The 21,324-nt window shown below is 33.1% G+C and overlaps 2 protein-coding genes across 5 annotated transcripts; both read right to left on the reverse strand.

Annotated features, from left to right (window-relative positions):
• Positions 1-442: 442 nt before the first annotated feature.
• LOC142528218 (uncharacterized) lies at positions 443-8,239 on the reverse strand. 4 transcript variants are annotated; one of them, XR_012815671.1, is made up of 22 exons: positions 8,126-8,239; positions 7,923-8,014; positions 7,165-7,400; positions 6,992-7,052; positions 6,030-6,190; positions 5,830-5,900; positions 5,557-5,730; positions 5,311-5,382; positions 4,701-4,802; positions 4,517-4,606; positions 4,054-4,129; positions 3,828-3,921; positions 3,675-3,744; positions 3,404-3,583; positions 2,310-2,432; positions 2,117-2,200; positions 1,839-2,023; positions 1,617-1,755; positions 1,475-1,534; positions 913-1,017; positions 616-831; positions 443-569 (listed from the first exon to the last, which is right to left on the reverse strand). XR_012815671.1 is itself a non-coding variant. In XM_075633250.1 (21 exons), exons 3-21 carry the CDS (start codon positions 7,385-7,387, stop codon positions 718-720), a joined length of 2,172 nt encoding a protein of 723 aa, XP_075489365.1. In that variant the 5' UTR covers positions 7,388-7,400; positions 7,923-8,014; positions 8,126-8,239; the 3' UTR covers positions 443-717. The 4 variants fall into 4 exon arrangements, 3 of the variants coding, with proteins under 3 accessions (XP_075489365.1, XP_075489364.1, XP_075489366.1); XM_075633250.1 differs by having other exon boundaries at positions 443-831; positions 6,030-6,178; XM_075633249.1 differs by having other exon boundaries at positions 443-831.
• A 457-nt stretch (positions 8,240-8,696) lies between these two features.
• Positions 8,697-10,578, reverse strand: LOC142528219 (uncharacterized). The gene is made up of 6 exons (XM_075633252.1): positions 10,437-10,578; positions 10,114-10,288; positions 9,893-10,005; positions 9,611-9,727; positions 9,135-9,281; positions 8,697-8,839 (listed from the first exon to the last, which is right to left on the reverse strand). Exons 1-6 carry the CDS (start codon positions 10,536-10,538, stop codon positions 8,834-8,836), a joined length of 660 nt encoding a protein of 219 aa, XP_075489367.1. The 5' UTR covers positions 10,539-10,578; the 3' UTR covers positions 8,697-8,833.
• Positions 10,579-21,324: the final 10,746 nt, after the last annotated feature.

A 21,324-nucleotide genomic window follows, 5' to 3' on the forward strand; every position in this document is an offset into this window, starting at 1 on the left:
TTGAATGATTTGATTTCGACAAGAAATTTGAAATAGAGGATTTTAAAGGGCTACACAAACCAAGGATTTGAAACTCCAAAGAAAAACAACAAAAATGAAAGCTAAAGAGTTTCAAATTCCGCCATCCAAATGCATTGAGGACATTTGGCCTGAGGATTTGAAATCCAAATTCCCCAATTCCTCCACACAAACCATTCACATAATATATTGTTATTGGACAAAATTTAGATCCATCCATTGTAAACAAGCTTATACTAACATTAAAGATTGCAATGCCGAAAAAAGGAAAAAAAATTGGAATAAAACTAAAATCTACAATTGATAAAAGAAAAAGTACTTGCTACCAAATCAAGCAACCATCATTTGTGTGTAATGCATGAAAACACCCCAACAAATTGCACCAGAGACAATGGAAGAGAAGTAAAATTAACAAGTGACACGATGAGTTGAAAGCAAGGTTTACTTTATTGTTTGTCATCAATAGTAACAATTATGAATGGTTATAAATATATGCACAGGGCAGGTTTCTGTCCATCTTCCTAGCATTGTCGTATCGACTAATTCTTGTGCTGGTAAAGGAAAACTGAAACTGAATCATGTCGCTTTCTTAAATACCTGTATGTCATTGTACAATGCTGGGGGTTTCAGGGGCCGTCCAAAATTGAGTGGCTGGCTCAAGAAAAGGGTCAAAAGAACAAATTGAACAAAAGCAAGCCTTCACATGAAATAGCTAAGCGATTTTTTCCGCCTTGAGCCTCCTTCACCGTAAATTTCATTCCACTGGAGAAGCTCCGTCATGTTTGTCGATTCGGATGAAACACTTGCAGAGACCTGCGCAGAAGAAAGACGTGTAGTTTAGGACATGGATAGATTGATGAAAAAAGTAACAGGATTCTAATGGTTTTGGCGCACCCTTTCATGAGCGAATTTGAAGTCGCCCATATTTAGCGGGCGGATATCGGAACTACCACTTAAAGCGGGTGGAGATCTCCCTTCAGCAAGAGCAGCAGCTTGTTCCTATCAATTAACTCCAACAATTAAAAGACTATAAATTTCGCAAAAACAAGGGCCAGCATCTCTTCAGAAACGATATTTGCAAAAAATAAATAAGTTAATCCTTTTCTCCAATCTAAGAAGGTACTGTCATACCAAAAACAAAATAAGGCTAACAGAAGAAATATGCATCCGGAACCAGAACATAATAGCTGCAACAAGATAGTCAATGGACTCTAGATCTTAAACATCCTCATAAATAATCCAATCATGAGAAACAACAAAAAGGTTCAGGAAAGAACCGTTGCAGTAACTTGACTGGAAAGAGATGACAATTCACATTGCTTACTCAGTCAGCCAAAACCCACGATAGGATACACATGCCACATGAGTTTAATTCTCACATCTCATAAGCGATCTGTTTCTGACCCCCTCTGGATTGTTCAATAAAAGTTGAAAAACATCAAACAGGTGAAAATACCTTTTTTTCTTTTTCTAAAATCTCTCTGATTGGGCAATGTGCAGCTGTCACACACAGATTCTGAAATAAAAAAACAGATGTTAAATTAAAGAGAGCTCTGCTTCTACAAATCATTTATAACTAAAGCTTGGAAGCACCAAACCTTTAGGTCGCTTCCAGAATAGCCATTGGTCATGCTTGATACTGAACCCAGATCCAGGTCAGGAGATAAGTCCTCTTTAGCCAGAATCACTCTTAAGATCTTTTCTCTGTTAGCAGTATCTGGTAAGTTGACCATCAATCTACAAAAAATACAGCATAAGCACAAGAGTCAAATGTTTCATGTTCAAATTTGAACATTCAGAATTTCCAGTCTCATTTTTACCTACGTGGGAGCCGCCTTATCACAGCCTCGTCAAGGTCAAAAGGCCTGTTTGTTGCTGCAAGTACCAAAACACGTTCAGTATCTTTTGTTCGCAGCCCATCCCAGTTCAACATAAATTCATTTTTCATTTTACGCATGGCCTCATGTTCTCCAGGGTTTTCCCTACGTCCCAGCATGCTATCAACCTACAATATCAATAAAAGTATAACATCGACACGATCAGTGCAGAATGTAGAAGGTTTAAAGGATTAGTAACAGTGTAGAGTAATATAGCATACTTCATCAACAAATATAACACTAGGTGCCATTTTGCTAGCTAGCGAGAAGACAGCCTTGACATATTTCTCACCCTCACCAAACCACTGCAAGTAGAAATAAGAAAGCGATTGGAGTTATATGGATGAAGGCACTTCTTGTTATGACATCACCTGAAATAGTATAATAGTCAAACTGAACTTGCTCTTGAACAACCTTTGAAGTTATACTGGACATTGAAATGTTAATGAAGTTTGCACCCGCTTCAGTGGCAACAGACTTTGCAAGCATTGTCTTTCCTGTTCCAGGGGGCCCAAATAGAAGTATACCTTTGCAGGGCTGCATGATAAAAAAAATAAATGAAAGGGTTCTACTGAAACCCAGAGTGCACGAATAAATCTCTCTAAAAAAATATTGGTTATCCAAGCAATCCAAAAGCAGCAGAAAAGACTAAACGTTTGTTCATGTTTTCAGAAATAAATTCATGCATGCTTCCAGAAATAACATAGCTATTTTTGTCTATGTTTTCCAGAAATAATTCAATAATTTAATGTCTGGGAAACATAAACAATACCTATATTACTTTCAAATATTTTTACCCGAATATATCTCAATTCCATTTTCACATTCCCTCATATAATCATTACTTTAATTTATCTTATTATCACTCCAATCAACAACACAGTATTAATATGTATTCTAACTCAAAATACTATTTATAAAATTTTTATATCCACTTATTATTAAAGAAGAAAAATAACCCAATGTGCTGATAAATATCTAATTTACAAAACATAATAAAATATACAAGTTACAGCACATTCCCCAATTTGACTTTTGGAAATATATTTTCAGGGTATATTTTCCATAAAATAAAGGAGATGTGACCATACTCTAAAATCTCACATGCAAACCAAAATTGCATTTGAATGGTAAATTCGAGAACGGAGTATAGTGAATAAAAGACTTCTATTTAAAACACATGCCCATCGCAATCGCGAAAGGTCTTTACATAAATCCCCTTTTACATTGGTATCAGGCATAGGCACGTGATCACAATCTTCATTGGATCACTAAATATTGCCATAGACTACAAGATGGGTGGACGAAAAGACACTTCGATTTCGATAGGGACCACATATGATTGCATAAGGCATGTAAGAAAAGATATCTCGGATGCAAAACATTGCTGTCACAACAATTATAAACATCCCACCAAAACTAGATTCCACAGCAGTCAAATTACTTTTACTGAAACTCTCCTTTCAGTATAGAGGCAGCAATTACAGTAAATGGAATAAAAACATAACCTTGGTGAGTTGACCCTTGCTGAAAAGCTCTGGCCTCTGTAAAGGAAGCATCACCAGCTCCTTCAACGTATCTTTCACATTTTCCAGTGCTCCTATATCATCAAATGTCACCCCAATATCACTAGGAGGGATCACATCAGCCAAAAGCCTCTTCTCAAATTCGTTGTCTGTCTCAACATCCTGGTAGGTCCCAAACACAATTTTGTAAATGGATAAAGACAAAAATCAACAACAGACAATAACGTATTGAATGATGCCAAGTAAATATCACCTTGAGGGACTTCTTTAAAGTTTTGGATTCATTCATTATTGATTGTAAAATTCCAATGCCATGGAGAATGCTGCAAATAATACCATAATACTTCTAACTATTTACTATTAATTGATATTTATCAATATATAATAAGTGGCTGCTTTCTAATACCTCTCCACGGATAAAACAAGCCTGGGTTGTGCTTCAGCTTTAGGGTCCATCATCAAATGATTACTTATAGCCCATCCGACAACCTTCTCCGCACCTTCAAATTATTTCAAAAACTACTTTCTAGATTTGTATCCCAAAGTTTTGTATCATGCCAGAAGTGCATGCATCAAAATGAAAATATGTAGGATCTAATTTCTGGTGCATGGACACCAAAAGAAACACTTACTCTCATTTGTAAGCGATAAGTCTTTGATACTCAATGTATCCAATTCATCACACCCCAATTCATAACGGTTCAAGACCTGCATATAAGATGAACTCATCAAACAAAGCAACCAGCTGTCTCAGGGTACAGCAGTACAGAAAATTCAACGGGAAACATATATACAACAAATGAGATACAAATGGCAAGGCCCTTTGTTAGTGCCAATAACTGCTGATGTTTACAGAGAAGAAATCTATGCATAAATGAAGGTATTGAATGTTAGTCTGCCTTTGTGTCATTCAGATTAGGTCTTTTGTTCAATGGGGACAAATAACAACAAAAAAATTTTGAATGGTTGATGGGAAAAAGTTTAACTAAGAATATTCATACCAAATAGGGATAACAAGGACGTTGGCTAAAAGAACTAAAACTGCTATATATATGTGTGTGTGTGTGTGTGTGTACAATGAAAAAAAATTCTCACCGTTTGTATATTAGACAAATTGGCTTTTAGTTTCAATGTTTCAGCATCCCGATCCAATTGGCACTTCCAACTGACCAGAAGCGCTTCATCCTGCAGTTTTGATATGCATCATTACACCTTTTTTGGCACAGTATACACACACACACACACACACATATATATGGATGCCATTTCAACAACAAACCTGAGGCACGTGAATAGTCACTTTGTTGGGAAATAGTTTGGACAGAAGCTTAGTTGCCTTGGTAACATCCTTTGGTCTATCACGTAACCTCCCAAAACCATCCTGGGTTAATCAATACTAAATTATTTTAAGGCCAACATCAAAAGTGAAAAATATCAAGAACAAGATTATAAATCTAAACAAAAGAAACTGGAATACACCAGCTATATGACAAGAACCAAAAAGATATACAGGCATACTTCTGGAAGTCAAAACAAAAACACTCCAAAAGGAAAATCAAACATTTCTGTTCACTGTGATTGAGGTTTGGATCAAAGAAACACTAAGAACTCCTGTCCGTTCCATTATTATAAAAGTGAATGGGAAGGGAAAGAATACTTCTAAAGAAATACGATTCACAAAGTTCTCGAGATGAATCTCCTGATAAGCATAAAAGGCACACATAAAAGTAAAGCAACTCGAGAATGCTTTAAAGGTACGTCACTTTAGAGGGAGTAACAAAAGGCCATACATCTTGCACATTCAAATGCATACTTTGTCATTGTATTCGCCCAAAAAAGAAGACAAACAATACCAGGACAATAAAGACAAATAATTAAAAGACTCTTACAGGGAAATTCAAGTCAAGTAAAGTAGTCTGATTGCCACCTAATTTTGTGAACAGCAAACCACCAGGATGAGACTGCAGAAGGGAAAACTGGCTTACCAAATGAAACTCAAAATAGTTGTGATAAAATTTTGACTTCAAACTTAAAACACAAATAATATGCTCTGTCAAATCATGAGCCGTGATCAGCAGAATTAAGAAGGAATTAAAATCTATAAATGTATTTTGGATATCATGCACAAACTCTACCTTTTCCTTGCGACTGTCAGTCTGAATGTGTGAACCAATTATAACTACGTTATCAGGAAGCCTCTCAAGTTTGTTCTTGAATAGAGTACATGATCCTGAATTTCCAGCCATGAATTTCTCTGCATCTTTCATAAACAAAATGAAAGGGGAAGCTCTGCTCTCATCGAACACGGTCTATTGATAGAGACAAGTGAAACAAATTAATCTATAAGAAAATACGACGACAAGTAATGATTGTAAACCCGGTGATTTCCAACACAAAAGCAATCCCACCTCAAACATTGTGTTAATAAGCAACTTATCCGTATCCTCAACAACAGAGCTGTCCAAGCGTAGTTCATTGGCTGGGTGGAGATAAAGAGACAAAACGTATAAGTACAAATGAAATCTAAGAATTTCATATGGCTCATACAAATACGGCAACATGATCTAATGTGTGGGAAAGTAGAAATCGTGATAAAGTTGGACATCACCATGGCAGAAGAATCCGTGACCATTATCACAAAGGCCTCCAAAATCTACTCCATCTAGTATGAATTTGTCAAATCTAACACCAATTTTTGACAGTGGATTATCTTCAAATGGCAACAGCACCTTCCCTCGCATTCCAGGAGTTGGGCCCCTAGAGATCAAGCTAAAAAGGTGTTAACGTCATAAAACGTGCAATAAATAAAAATGCTCCTGTTTTTAAATAAAATGCGCAAAACTGCAAAAATCCAAACAAGAAAAAGATTGCATCCATTACTAATAAAAGCCCTTAGAGTAGAGAACAAATACTTAATTTGGTTTCCATTTAATATATTCAAGGTTCACAATTTAGAGAACTCCGTAACTTACATCAAATACTAATGAATAAAGAAAATTGTTCACTTTATGTACATTCAACATTACAGCAACTAGAAGCATAAATTGACAGTGGTAACAAGATCAGGTGTAGACAATCAGTGAGGTTCTCCATATGATGATTTTGCGAGCCAGCACTATTTTGTTGCATTACATGTTAAGTGCAGAGGCAGAATGGGCCTTAAGATGCAGTACATCAACGATATGATTCACACATCAAACTAAAATTCTGAGACAGAAAAACTCCCACCATTATTAAGCTATTATTCAAGTTATCATGTGCTGTCATTGAGTGTATAGCAAGATGAGGGAACAACAAGGTGCTTATTAAAGAACTTTGTAGTGAAATCTAGCATCAGCACACGTTCTCAATAAGACCCTTGACATTTTCTTGATAGGAATTGAATTTCATATGCGCTTCATGGCAAAAGCACAAGCTTTACCAAAGGGCAGTGCCTTAGCTAGCTTCCAGATGCAAGGGATGAGTCTATTTTGAGTCCTAATCTTAAGTGTGTGTCTCATGAACTATTAAATAACCATATTTCTATAGGACAATACAAACGTTAAAGCCAGGCTGGAATTTTAACATTACCCAGTAGAACCTGTATATATTTCACCAGAAGATGGACCTCCAATGAATTTAACTCTGTCACCTGAAACAACTTTCAACAACCAGGCTAAAATCGGAGGTGAAAAACTATAAAGAATTGTTTCAGAATGCTGCTAGAACACAAGCATTAACCTACCAAAACACAGCACACTTACCAAATTTGATCGAAGGCTTAGATGCGCTCAAAGAAATAAGAACCATGTTAGGTTCCATTTTTAACAATGGATCTGAACCAAGGGGAGGACTCAACGAAGTCGGGGTAGCTAGTCTCGCCAGATGCAAGTTCCATGTCTCTAGCAAGCTCTGCAGATCCAGTAACTTGTTTGCAACTGTGGCACACTTTTTTTGCACTGAGTCCCTCTTTGAGAAGCTCGACATCCTTATAAGAACCCTAAAACGAAAGAACAACCAATACATGACACTCCATCCATTTGTTTCTGATCAAAGTAAAATAAAATCCATAACCTAATAACGTATACACGACACTTCATCTATCCATCCGCGTCAAATAAAAATTGTTCAAAAATAAATTTAAAGTCGAAGAAACACGTAATCACCAAAGAAATACTGCTCCGTGTATTTGAAATTGCATATTTTCTGACTCGTTCTTTTTTTAAAAAAAAAGAAAAGAAAAGAAAAGAAAAGAAAAAAGTTCTGTTGAATCTGTGGTTCTACTAATTCATGTTTGGTACATAAACAGCGGACAAAGATCGTGTCCCCAAAGATCGTGTCAAGCATGAAAAGCAATTTTTGTCAGCTTTTACGTAGCATGTTTTGTAAGACAATAGTTGGGAGTTTCCTAAAGACTGATGTACAAAAAGGTTCCTCGACGAGTAACTGGTGCACAAAGAAGTTCCTTGATCAAAGAGTATAAAAAACAACCAAAGTCAGATCTGGGGCAATATAATCGTACTCCCAAAAAGGAATGGCTGTCAAATATAAGCAATTTAGCGCCAAAGTACTGAGCAAGAGCCTTTGCTAACATCTCTTGATAGATGTCGGACCCTGAAAAATACAAATACAAACATAATTCAGGCCTCATTGAAATCATGGTACAGGAATTTAAAAACGATTGTGAATGTGCCCCATAAATACTAAAACGAACTAGTCAGCGACCTGCAGGACCAGACAGCAAGATTCTTGGATTCAACGTAGGAAGCTTTGAGGTAAATTTTACTAGATTCTTGTGCTTCAGTTGTATATATGAAGTTGCAACTAACAAACTTTTTGTACTTTCACTGCAAGTTAAACACAATAATTAGTAAATGGGGGCATGCATTTTTTATTTGTTAATAAAGTAGAAACAAGAAACCAGAAAACCAACAGAAGAAGAACGGTTGTACATCCACGTCATAGATCTTCAGTAAGAACCTGAACTTAAAGTCTGCTTAGATTATATCCTGTCAAAGCATTACCTCAAATAGTATGGAAAATTCTCAAATGAAACTTCTAATTGCTGCCCATATAAAATGGATGCAAGTATGCCTTCTCTAAATACTGAAGTTCGTGTATGTGTGCCTGATAGTGATGCCGGATTTGATTCCTTAGTCCAACCTCTCTCGTCCTGTTTGCACAATGGCTGCTTAATTGTAAATTATAGGAAATGTAACATTATGAATGTTGAAGCAAGTGTGCTACGTGTGGTCACTGTTTCTTGCCTCTGATCCAGATTCTGCATATCCATCAAGAGGGTAGATCTTGCCAGCAGGACCAATATCCACAGCTGCTTCAGTCCCTAAATTTGTTGCAGAGTTGACTTCTCGTCTGTAACGCTCATCTTTATTAAAAGTAGGGGAGCCGAGTAGTTCACTCCCTCGATACTTTTTACCACTGGCCTGTGATGTAGGCTTAAACCGTGACAAATCTTGACGCAAATTAGAAAGGGAAGCCAAAATAGAGGCACCAGCAATAGCTGATGCCTCTCCAGCACGCCTTTCAGTGTGGATTAACTTTCCCACATTAGTCTGAACATGAGGTGGGGGGCTCTTAATTATTTGTTCATAAGATAGCTGCTGGAAAATCTATATGGACGAGGATTAAAGCAACTCAGATGAACATAGGATATTTTGGTAAAACGAAAAAGAAAGTAGGTCGACTAGCAACAGTACAAAAATCACAAGGATACATATGCGTGACTTCCAATATATCCGAAAACCACTTCATCCCCTGAATTGAGATAATAACTTGAATTTTTCTTAATTGCTCTACCATTCACTTTCACACGTCCTTTGTTTCCGCAGCTTTCCAGCACGGCAACAGGTTTATCCACATGCTGATGATTGCTCCAAAATAAATAATGGAAAAACTTTCAGATTAAAAAGTTTGAATTTAGTCTTCAGAATAAACAACTGCACCGCAATTTAAATACAAGTAGGGTAATCTCCATATGACATTTCATAATCCTCTCTTTCGCAGAATCAACAACACTAGTAAAAAGGAACAATATATCATAAACGAAGCAAAATTCCACATTATCTTCACTTCCACTTTTTATGAGGATTTTACATTTATCAAGGCATGAGGCAAAATGTTCAAAATCCCGTTGCACAGAAAAAACTGCAGGGAGCGTATAATGCAAGTATGTTTGGATACAAGAGATACCTGGGTGAGCCTTAGTGAACAGGAGATTGCACTATTTGTTTGATCACGGATCAAAAGATCTGCTTTTTTGCTTGATCCCACTGAGAAATTTGTTGCGCGCACAGAAATGGTTGGTTTCTGCAAACAGACAGACTGTAGTCACTCCATTGAATTACAAATCACTAAACATTTACAATTGAATCTGGTCGTCAGATGAGAGATATAAGACAACAGCTCTGTCTGGTACACACACCACTGCACCAGAACCACTAAAGAATACAAATACAAATTAAAAAAAATCACCAGAGGGGATTCAGATAAAAGCCTGCACCAAGGCGTGTTCGTCTCGAAACCTTGAAGTTGCTTCCATGAAGTAAACGAGTTCCTGGGCTTGTCATCTACAGCGGCCGTAGCACCTGAATTTTCAAAAAAAAAATCGAAATGACCAATATTCAGCATTTCCGCACATGCAACGATTCCAATAACAACTTTCCATCAATCTCAACGTAAAACCTCATACTAACCTTCAGCGATCACCGGAATAGCATCAGAGATCGAAGCGGCTGCAGCGGTGGCTGCAGGGAGTTCAGGCGGATCATTGGAACTTATTTTCTTCGGATTCTCCACCAGCTGAATCCCCGATGACTTCGAATTGCTGCCATTTATATGATTCTTCATATTATTACTACTGCTCTCACCCTACACCGAGAATGAAAAATTGAAAACCGATGAAAAAATCAACGTTCCGCATCAAATAATCCAGCAAAATAGAGAAAACGGCTTAGAATTCCCCAGGGTAAAAATATATTAAAAAAACAATCGAGAGAGAGAGAGAAGATGATTGTGCCTTTTGACGCTTGGGAGAGGAAGGCTTGCTGCTGTCATCGGACGGCGAAGATGATCTCTTCTTATTCTCCGGCAGAGATCCATTTCGCCTCGTCGACACCATTTCCGCTTCTTCCTTCTGCAATGCTGTGTGTGACACATAAATATATATAACATATATATATATTATAAATATACATTGTACGATAGATATTATATTATTTAGTTAGGTTTAAAAGATTTCTAATCGATATAAATATGAAAAGATAATATCCGAAAAGATTTGCATGTTATAATCTTTTTTTATAAACAAGTTGATTTTGTTCAATAAAAATTCTATCTTTTCTTTCATGTATTATCTTTGCTCATCTTCCTTTCTTTTATGGTTTATAATACGTTATCAGCACGATACGGTAAACAACTGAGAATAAACATATTTATCGTTCTATTTAGCACAACGTGTTGTCAATGCTCAATTTTATGATATATTTGTTAGTGCTCTGAAAGTAACACATTTATAATTATTGATATATTGATGCCCATTAAATATCATGATTTTGATGTCTCTAAAGTAGCATAACATGATTTTATATTGAGAGAAATTCATGATTAAATATATCGAGAATCTAAATATATTCGTGATAATGATATAATATATTGATAATACAAAAAAAATTCATGATAAAAATATGATGTATGATTTCATATATTGAAAAACCGAAGATATTCACTGCTGATATCTGATATTAGATCTAAGATGCATAAGTATTACTGAAAGATATATATCTATGTCAAGGTATATCAATATTTAAAAAGAAATATTGGTCAAAAGGTCAAAAATTTGCTGATATTCATGAATAATATTTATATAAAATTCAAGATTTGACAATATTCTTGAAGAATATTCATTTAATGCCTTTTTGATTAAATGTTTTTTGAGAAATTTATGATTGAGAAATTTATTACAATTTCTTAAAAAATGTCGATATAGGATCTAAAATTGTCTATATTCCTAAAGAATATGATTAAGCTCTAAGATATATCAAAAGAAAAGATATGATATATTATTTGTCATTGTTTTATTATGTATAGTAACTTCATGTTCGATGATGAACTACATAGATTGTGTGATAATATATATGTGTGTGTGTGTGTGTGACAGTGAGACCACAATTTTTGAAAGATAATATATGACAGTGATACCACAACGCCATCAATCGAAAAAAAAAAATAAATTGTAAATTCAGTAAATTGATATCACCGTCTATATTAAATACCGTCGATTATGGCAGTCTTGAACGATCATGGCAGTAAATTGAGCTTTGAACATTCACGTATTTCTCATCAACTGCCACCGATTTTCAATTCTATATTCCATTGCATGTTATTCTTATGTTAACCAATATGCGTATATTATGTTTTTTTTAAGCTATCATGCATCAGCATATATAGTTCTTATGATAAATTCTTAAATCATGACATAACTACGTGAATATGAGTAATTATCCATATTTTGTTTTTTTTTACCCTAATGTTATTTAATGAAACGTTATTTTATATGAATACTAATGTTTATTTATTGTGAATATTATAATATTTTAAGATTTGAAAATAAAGACAAATCAAATTAAAGAAATAATTGATTTCATTTTTTTTATTGTGGATATAATTTTGACTAGTCTCGAAATTATTTTACTAAAATTGTATTTATTTTAAAATGCTAATAAATGATAAAATATTGTATTACATAATGTTGTTTTATATGTTCTGCAAACGTAGGAACAAAAAATCTAATGTGGAGGAGTGACATTAATGAAAGATCGAATGTCGTTATTTAAGGTGAAAGATCTACTTTATACATGTAAAAATTTGAAAAAGTATGTAGAATTTGAAAATGTAAGTTCAATTTCTCAATTTCAATATCTTAGTTATAGTATTTTGTTTATCCAAAGAGAAATAAAGAAAAACGATTATTTAAAGTTGTCTAATTAATGTGATCTATTCTATAAGATGAATGTGATAGTGCCAATGAACACAATTAATATCAATTTTTTTTTTATCTCAAATGAAATATGAATTATAAAATTGGCACAAAATATTGAGATATACATCAAGTCCGTTATAAAGTTTGTGGAGGTCGATGATGTCTACCCAAATTATATTTTCATTGTATGTTGATATGAATGTATTGATGATCTAGAAGATCGTTTGACTGGCGATGAAAAAAAGATGATGGTATGTCTGATGCAATAAAATAGTGATAAACATTGACGTATATGTATTTGTGAATCTAATGCCAATATTGATTTTGTATAAATAATATATTACAAATCAATAACTTTAGAAGAGCTAATATTCTCCAAAAGTAACATCGATACAAATATTTTCAGAGTTTAGCATAATAGATTGGGTTGAACATTCAAATTATATAAGTAGTTAACAAACTATTGATAGCACACAAAGATGTTAATGATGAAGCCAAAAGTTCTTGGATCGATAAATATGAAGATTTGATAATCAAATATCCGGAAAATTTTATGAATTCTTATCTATGGCTTATCAAATTTGATATCATTATTATAAGCTCAAGGTGGCAGAAATTCTCATATTATCTTGAATGAATAAATAATGTGAGCCCATGAATCGCAAACTTGATGTTGCGAAAATACATTTTGAAAAAAAAATTCAGAAAATATAATCAAGACAAGCTTGATTAAAAAACGTGAATATCAATTTTATGATTATAAATATGTTAGTTTAGTTGATTTATTCCGCCTCAAATAAAGTAGTGAAACAATTGATTTTGATATTGAATACATCATATTTTTGGGATATCTGAAATATATGTTGTATATATTATGTCAACTGATAATGTGTTAAATGCTATAAATGAATTAGAATAAATCTCTTGAAAAGATTGTAGATATGTTGAAAATAATTTGAATATTATGGTCAAATATTTTGAACAATGAGATTTTTATGACGCAATTTTTCATTTGTTATTATTGTAATATTTCCACGCTGAAGATGAGGAAATAGATGTTAAAAGAATATTTTTGATATTCGATCCCAATGTAACATAAACTGAACATGAAGTTCCAAGTTTAAATCTCAAAATATGTTATTTGATCTTTTGTATAAGATCGATTATACTATTTAGCTTCATTAATATTTTAGTTGAATAATGTATACAACTCGTCTGAAGTAACAAATAACCTCATTTAGAAAATGAATGAATATCTCAACATCAAAGTAATAATAGAGACTAGTCGTTATGAAATAAATTGATGTCCTGCTGGACATATATTATATTACTTGCAAATAAATATAAAAACCGCTAAAAGTGTGATCAACCAAATATTTTAATGAATCCAATTTGGATGCTCATGAATAACAAGTACATTAAAAGATGATATTTCACATATTACTTGGGATCAAAATGATATAATTATTAATGTGTTTTTCTATAATGCAAAATGATGACTATCTTGAAATACAATTTGTAGTGATTCTCAATAAAAATGATTGACAAATGACATCTGAGATATGAGCACACTTTAGCTCAGAGTTTCTAACCCAAATTCGGCCATGATAAAATATTTTTAGTTGTCATGGATGAGTTAATTTGAAAGTAATGTGCATAGAAAATCTTTTTAGGATTTGAGGTGTCAAATGGATTTAGATTCAATGTACAAACTCTGAGCTAAAGTGTGCTCATATCTCGGATGTCATTTGTCAATCATTTTTATTGAGAATCACTACAAATGTGTATAGAAAATATTTTTAGGATTTGAGGTGTCAAATGGATTTAGATTCAATGTACAAAACTATTATTTCAATAGAACATGTCATTATAAAAATTAAAATGATTATCGTACATGTGATATTTTCAGCTTAGTACTCTTAAAAAGTTTACTAAAATGGATAAGTTATTGAAATATAAATTTGCGATAGAATACTTGAAAAAGACGAAATTTTGTCCACGATTATAGATTGAACATTTTCTAGAAGAATATATGTACATAAGTTATAATACAAAGAAAATGTACGAAAAATACTTTTATAATTTGCATCAATTTTTGGTTGTTTGGCCATTTGATGCTCAAAGTATCATTTTCACCAACTTGAAAGATGAAGAAAAGATATTTGGTCTTGAAGTACCATATATAAGAATTTATACGTTATCATATCTCACAATCACACCAGTGATGTATATATTTTCTCCAAAGAGGATAGTGACAACCAGAAATACACATGATTGGTTTTCTTTGCAATATCATACAAACCACTGATTTATAGAAGAGATTATCAACAACTAAAGATAATATGACCGATCTTTTTGCAAAATTATCACCTGCATCAACTTTTGGCAAATCAATGTGCAAATTCGGAATACAAAGAGTTGATGATTTCAAGTGATGCTTGCAATATAGAGAGCAGTCAAAGTTGTACTCTTTTTTTTCGTCTATTATTTTTCCCACATGGCTTTTCATGACAAGGTTTTTAATGAGGCAACTAATAATTAGCGAGAGATGTCATACTCTTTTTTCCTTCACTAGGATTTTGTCCCACTAGGTTACCGAGGCGCATCTATTGTGGGGAAGATATCCAGAGAAAGTTTTTATTGATGTACTCTTTTTCTTTCGTTTGGACTTTCTCAATGGATTTTACTGAAAAAGTTTTAACGATGTAGCATTGAGTCCGATGAAGTTTCTAAGCATCCATCTTGCCAAATGAATATTTGACTAGTCGATTGTTGAGTAGGTATCTTGTGAGACTGTCTCACGGATCTTTATCTGTGTGACGGATCAACCCTACCGATATTCACAATGAAAAGTAATACTCTTAGCATAAAAAATAATATTTTTTCATGAATGACCCAAATAAGAGATCCGTCTCACAAATACGACCCGTGAGACTGTCTCATACAATTTTTTGCCTCGATTGTTTATGCAAATAATCATCTTTGGAGAGTGTTATAAATATATTCTTATTGTAGATGATTATCTTATTTAGTTAGATTTGAAATATTTGTAATCAAGATAAATATTACAAGATAATATATGTAAATATTTGTATGTTGTAATCTTCCCCTATAAATAGGGTGATTGTATTCAATAAAAATTACACCTGTGTATTGACTCATTCTCACTTTTATTTTATGAATTCTCTATACTCATCAGTCTTTCTTTTATTAGTTATTATAACAATATATATATATATATATATATATATAAAATTAATATTTTATTTTTTTATAGTTTAAATTAATCCATCAAAAATTAATTTGAACTCTTTGTTTAATTAAAATTTTGCTAAATTATCTTTGAACCTCTTTTTCGGTACGTTGTGTTATTATAAATATTAAGCATGCCCAAAGCCATAGGGCTACGCAATATTTACGGCCTATCGAGCACACATAACACCTGGTTCCTAACATAGATCCCTTCAACAGCACTTAGCACAACTTTCTATCGTTGCCTACCTCAAGATGTATTGCAAAGAAGTTTGATTTTGAAAATAATACATGAGATGTAGAGTAAGCCTTGATTCTTTTATTCAAACATACAACATATTATTACGCATTAACTTTCTGTAGGGGAAGAAACTTGTTTAGCTACGATATTACAATACATAAATTGAAAATATTATAAATTATATTTTGAAAGAAAAATGAAGATGTTGAATGATGCATTCATCTTTCTTCTGTCGTGATATATATATAAGTCTTGATGGATTTGAAATTCAGACTTCATACTTGTAAATTTCTTTGTCAGTTGTGGCCAGCAACATCTTTTAATTGGCATACCACTAGTTATTGGTCTGTCACGTTGTGGTAGTTGAGTGGTCTATCTTCCGCTAATAGAGTGGTTGGATCATGCCTTATTTACCTTTGTCGGGAATTTTTTTGCTTTGTATGATCCATGAGAAAATCATGACATGTGTGGTCTATCAGCACTTAGACTTGTCTCTGCATTATGTTTTCGATCAGATATGGGCCGAAAACCCTTTCAGAATTCTGGATCTTTCTTGTTTCGGCATTTTGGGTAGATTCCTTCTGACCATCTTCCCACATGAGCCAAGTTTATAATTTTTGGCAAATTTCTTTATTCCCCATCAGCTTGCTGTTCTACATGAGATTTCTTTTATTTTCAAATATATCCTCTGCAAAACTTGTAATTTTTCATGTCATGATATTTAGCAGAAAATATCCATGTACATAATTTTGACAAAACTAAATGAAATTGAACTTTGTCCATCTCTGTGAGACAGAACCATGATTTCACATACTCTTCGAGTGGAGATATCGTTTTAAGTAAATGATGAAACAAGAGGTGCTTCATTATCTGGAGGGTCCTTGATGAACTTCTGGATGTTCATGTCTGATCTTCCAAGCTTGATGAAATGAAATGCTTTGTGTGAGCCTGTCTCGATTGGTTCTAGTGCTGCACTAAAAAGGTAGAAATCCATAATGTCTTCTCTGGGAAAATAATTGCTCAGGTTTCATGAACAGCTTATTGGATCCATTTTGGTAGTGCAGAAATTTCTGAGAAGCTAGGTGATGTAGCATAAACTGAGGCAAGAGCCATAAATTCATTTTATGCCTCGACCTCCTTAGTATAAGAATTTGGTTTCATCTATGTCCTATGATACTTTCCTACTATACTAACTTGGATTGTAGCTGGGTTGATACATATTTTTATTTTCAATTATCTTAGTTTTGTTGATATACCTGAAATAGAGAAACTATAAGCTCGTTAATACTAATCTTAAATTTTTCCTTGTTAGTTTGAAATCTAAGGTTGATTTTTCCCTCTTCAATCCACGAGGTGAAGGGTTGACTTGAAGACTCGAGATAAGGACCAGGAGTTTCAATTTTTGCTTTGGCCGACTCATCAAAAGATGATATCGACTTAGCACTTGTACTAGGTGTACTTGAATCCTCTACTCCAGGTGTAAAGGCATGTACTTGAAAATTTTCCATTTGGGAAACCGGTGGCTTCTCAATAGCCTGGAGTGTTAGACTTAACTTAATTGTGGCGATAAAAATCAAAACCAGCAGGTTGTTAGTTAAAGTTAGTAGGCAATATAAAAGCAGTAGTCTTCAGAACTTAGAAAACCAGAAGCAGAACTCAGTATAAAATTAGAGTAACTTAACGTCTTCTGTGCTAACGAAACAAGTCTTAAATGTTACCGTTACTTTATCGAGTACTAGTATTAATTGCACCATTAATGCTGTATGAAGTTATTTATTACATCTTACCAGTTTTGGTATGAAACAATACTGATTGCTCTGAAGCTTTTCTGCAGGACCCTTTTCAGGTAATAAAGCTGATTTCATCAGAAGTCAAAGAAGCCGTTTTGATTATAGACGTTGGATTCAAGTTATCTATATATATGAATCAAACCCATTTGAAGAACAACGCTGATTAACTTTATTATCTATCCAACGTTACATTGAGCAACCACGAACAAATCGTTATCTTCCAAGCTCAACTTGCAGAAAAGTAGTACACGCTTAATATCTTATATCTGATCTTTGGAGATCATTTTGTACTGATGTTTCTTAATCTCTTCTAGTAAAACCCCTTACGATATTCTTTTGAAGAAGAGTCTGTAAACTGAAAAAGAGTTTTTTCCAGAACCTTGTCATATTGAATCATAGTGTTGAGTTACTAAGAGTTTCAGTAGGCAAAAGATAAGCCCTGCTGAAGTGGGTGTGTACAAGTGTTGTACTGTAAAATCCAAAGTCTTTTAGTGATACCTTCTGGAAACAGAAGAAGGAGAGACGTAGAAGACTTTATCTTCGAACTTCCAGAAAGAACTACTGTTCTACTCCCTACTGTTATTACTGTTTTCACCCTACTCCATCGGATTGTTTCCGCACTTATTATTGTGATCTGCTGGACGTAACCTTGAACAAGAAAAGCTACAATCTCTAACAGGATTTTAGCACCATTTGCAAAATCTATCAGTAAAGGAAAGAGTTTATTCACCCCTCTCTAAACTCTTCATCGATCCCCAACATGGAGGATTGACTTTTGAAGCTTGTAAGCAATATGTTATTCAATTAGAGACAATGCTCTTATCAACTAGTTGACAGGCAACTTCTGCATTTAAGGCAAGCTTATTGAACTCGGTTTAAAGTATTTTAAGGTGTTCTCTCAAATGTCTCTAGATTTTCATGATGACATTGACATTAGCGTTGTCCATATCTTGTTACGAAATCTACAATAATATTTTCATGAGATTTTATTATAACAATGTCAAAAATAAATTTTTTACATAAAGCATGTTATTTAATAATCTAGCTTTCTCGGGTTTAAGCTCACTTTTATTTTCAAGAAAGATTTTACTTATGCATTATCAACCTTTAAGGTAAAATTTTTGCAAGTAAAAATAATTTTCATTTCAAAAACACTTTTTACTTTGTAAAATTTCTTTTCGTTGATATGTCATCTTACTGTTTCTGCATCTGATAATAGTCCAATGCATACATGCATGATTCCTTTTCATCTTGTGTGAGCTTTGTAAGAACCGCTGCCCAACAATGATCAATTACATGTGTATATAATATAAATTATCTTCATCTTGAAGAATAACTATTTTCATAAGATTTTTGCAAATCTCCTAAAAACTTTGAACATTCCAGCAACGTTAACTCCTAAAACACTTTGAATTTGTTTCTTGTATTTAAGTTTTCTGAAAAACTATGCACATTTTTCATGATGTGTTATTGCAAAAATTATTCCCGACTAATCGATTTATGTTCCGAGAAAATTCAATTTTTATTGTTATGATGATTGTCTTTTTTTCAATAAAACTAGTTATTCTTTTCTATACGCCTTAGAGAAAATCTCTAAATATTTAATATCTTCATCCATATTTTTAGATTTATTAAAGTATCATCAATTTAAAATAATCTTTAAATATAATATCCATATTTTTTTGAAAAATCTGGGGTGAAAAAGCCAATCTTATTGACAATAATTCCCAATTATATTGACATTATGGTGTGGATAAGACTGTGAATTTTTTGTTTTTTTCATTTCTTCGAATTTGATAGAATCCGAACTTACAATCGAATTTAGAAAATATTTTGACGTTGTGTGTACAACTGATTAAATGTTCTCTACTGAATATAAAATACCACATAAAACTATATAATATTATTAATTTCTTGATAATTAACTAATATGGGGTTTTTCCTTTTTATTTCACAATGATTCATAACCAGAAAACACGGATTGATATATGATGATATTTCTGCTTTGATTAAAACAAAGTTTTATATGTTCCTTGATAATAATTTGCACATCTTTTTGATTTAATATGTTCATTGAGATATGTTTACATTTGATGAACTCATATTCCTTATCTTTCTTAATTTTAAGGTTGGCTTGGAGTTAATTCATGTCGCACAATATCAATAGATCTTTATTGTAATTTTCTTTGATAATTTTCTTGACATCTTCTATGGATACTTTTAATTCAAACTCTACATTTTTATGATGTAGATATATTTTGTAGTATTCTTTTTCTTCTGGTTGGAGGTCTTAATCTGCTCTTAATTGTACAATTATTTCTCCATACTATCTAGAATCCTTCATTTTTGGGTTCAGAAGTTTTTCGTCAACATCATGCTTGTTGCAAAACTGTTTTGGCAATTTTATGTAAAATGCATTTCTTAGTCTCCGGTCTATGACTTTGTGATCACATGATGTTGTGAGCACTAATATTTAGTCTTATTTTATTGTGTATAGGATTTAAGCAGTTGCAGTAAATTATTTCCTAGCAAAATGTATGTTCATGTATCATGAAAATAAATCAGTGGTGTTTTCACCTTGTACCAAGGTGTTTGTCCAGCACATACGATTAATATTTCTGACATCTTAATCCATTTATATAAGATTCTCTTGAAGAAATCTCGTTCAGTAATATGAGGTAATTTTCTTCCATTTTTTTTTGGAAAAACTCATCTTTTTTTCTTGTACAGATTTCAGCATCTGAATAAATATAAGCAGTAAAATATTATGTCTTATATTGTTCGTATAACTTTTGTATGGGATGTCTATCGAGAATACCCTCGTTGTTAGATTTTTCACATTCTATCATATGACATAAATTTCATTCCATTCTCTAGACGTTTCTGAGGTCTGTGTTCCTCGAAAAACTCTAACATATGAACCAATTGGTTTGGTTTTTCTCTAGAGATTCCTTTGACATGAACTTTGAATTAAGCGATATTTCCTATTATAGGTGGTACCAGATAATATATAATATTACAAGAAAATTATTTTTTTTGTCTTGTAATATCAAATATCATTTCTACTTATCTTCACCATTCGAGACATCTAAGTTTTCTTATCGTCGTAAAATTTTTCAGTACCGTTGGGCTTCCTGGACACGTGTTTTTTCCTATCTATGACTTGTTATTCTATCTTCTTGAATCAACTCTAAAAATTTTATTTTTTTGTAGAATATGATTGTCTTTGAACTGTATATATATTTCCAATATATTAATGGAAACTCGATTTTTCCTGGATAAATTATCTGAGCAATTTTTCTTGGATAAATTATCTGAGCAATTTTTCCAAATATTTCTAGTATTTCAATAAACTCGTTTATAATAATAAAAAAAATTCCGAATGATGTGTAATAGACAGTGTAGGACCGAGTGCTTACCGCTTTACCAAAAGCTATAGCTGGTGGTAATGGTGCAACTCAAATTTTTTAAACCGCACAGCAGCTCAAGCACCATGATTCGATCGCTCTACCAAGCAGGGACAATTATTGCACCTAACATTCTCCCTCCCAATAATTGCACTCCTTGCAATCAATAGGAATCGAACTCGTGACCTTGACTCTGATACCAATTGTAGGACCGAGTGCTTACCGCTTTACCAAAA

This window comes from Primulina tabacum, chromosome 16 (genome assembly GCF_025594145.1).
Source record: "Primulina tabacum isolate GXHZ01 chromosome 16, ASM2559414v2, whole genome shotgun sequence".
NCBI classification, from domain to species: Eukaryota; Viridiplantae; Streptophyta; class Magnoliopsida; order Lamiales; family Gesneriaceae; genus Primulina; species Primulina tabacum.

Coding starts and splice junctions, on each gene's coding strand:
- LOC142528218 (XM_075633249.1), bottom strand. CDS start 7,387: ATGTCGAGCTTCTCAAAGAGGGACTCAGTGCAAAAAAAGTGTGCCACA. Junction 4,803..5,310: donor TACTTGACTTGAATTTCCCT/GTAAGAGTCTTT, acceptor TGATTAACCCAG/GATGGTTTTGGGAGGTTACG. Junction 4,607..4,700: donor TGACTATTCACGTGCCTCAG/GTTTGTTGTTGA, acceptor TCAAAACTGCAG/GATGAAGCGCTTCTGGTCAG.
- LOC142528219 (XM_075633252.1), bottom strand. CDS start 10,538: ATGGTGTCGACGAGGCGAAATGGATCTCTGCCGGAGAATAAGAAGAGA. Junction 10,289..10,436: donor CCTCTCCCAAGCGTCAAAAG/GCACAATCATCT, acceptor TTCTCGGTGTAG/GGTGAGAGCAGTAGTAATAA. Junction 9,728..9,892: donor TTTTATCTGAATCCCCTCTG/GTGATTTTTTTT, acceptor GTCTGTTTGCAG/AAACCAACCATTTCTGTGCG.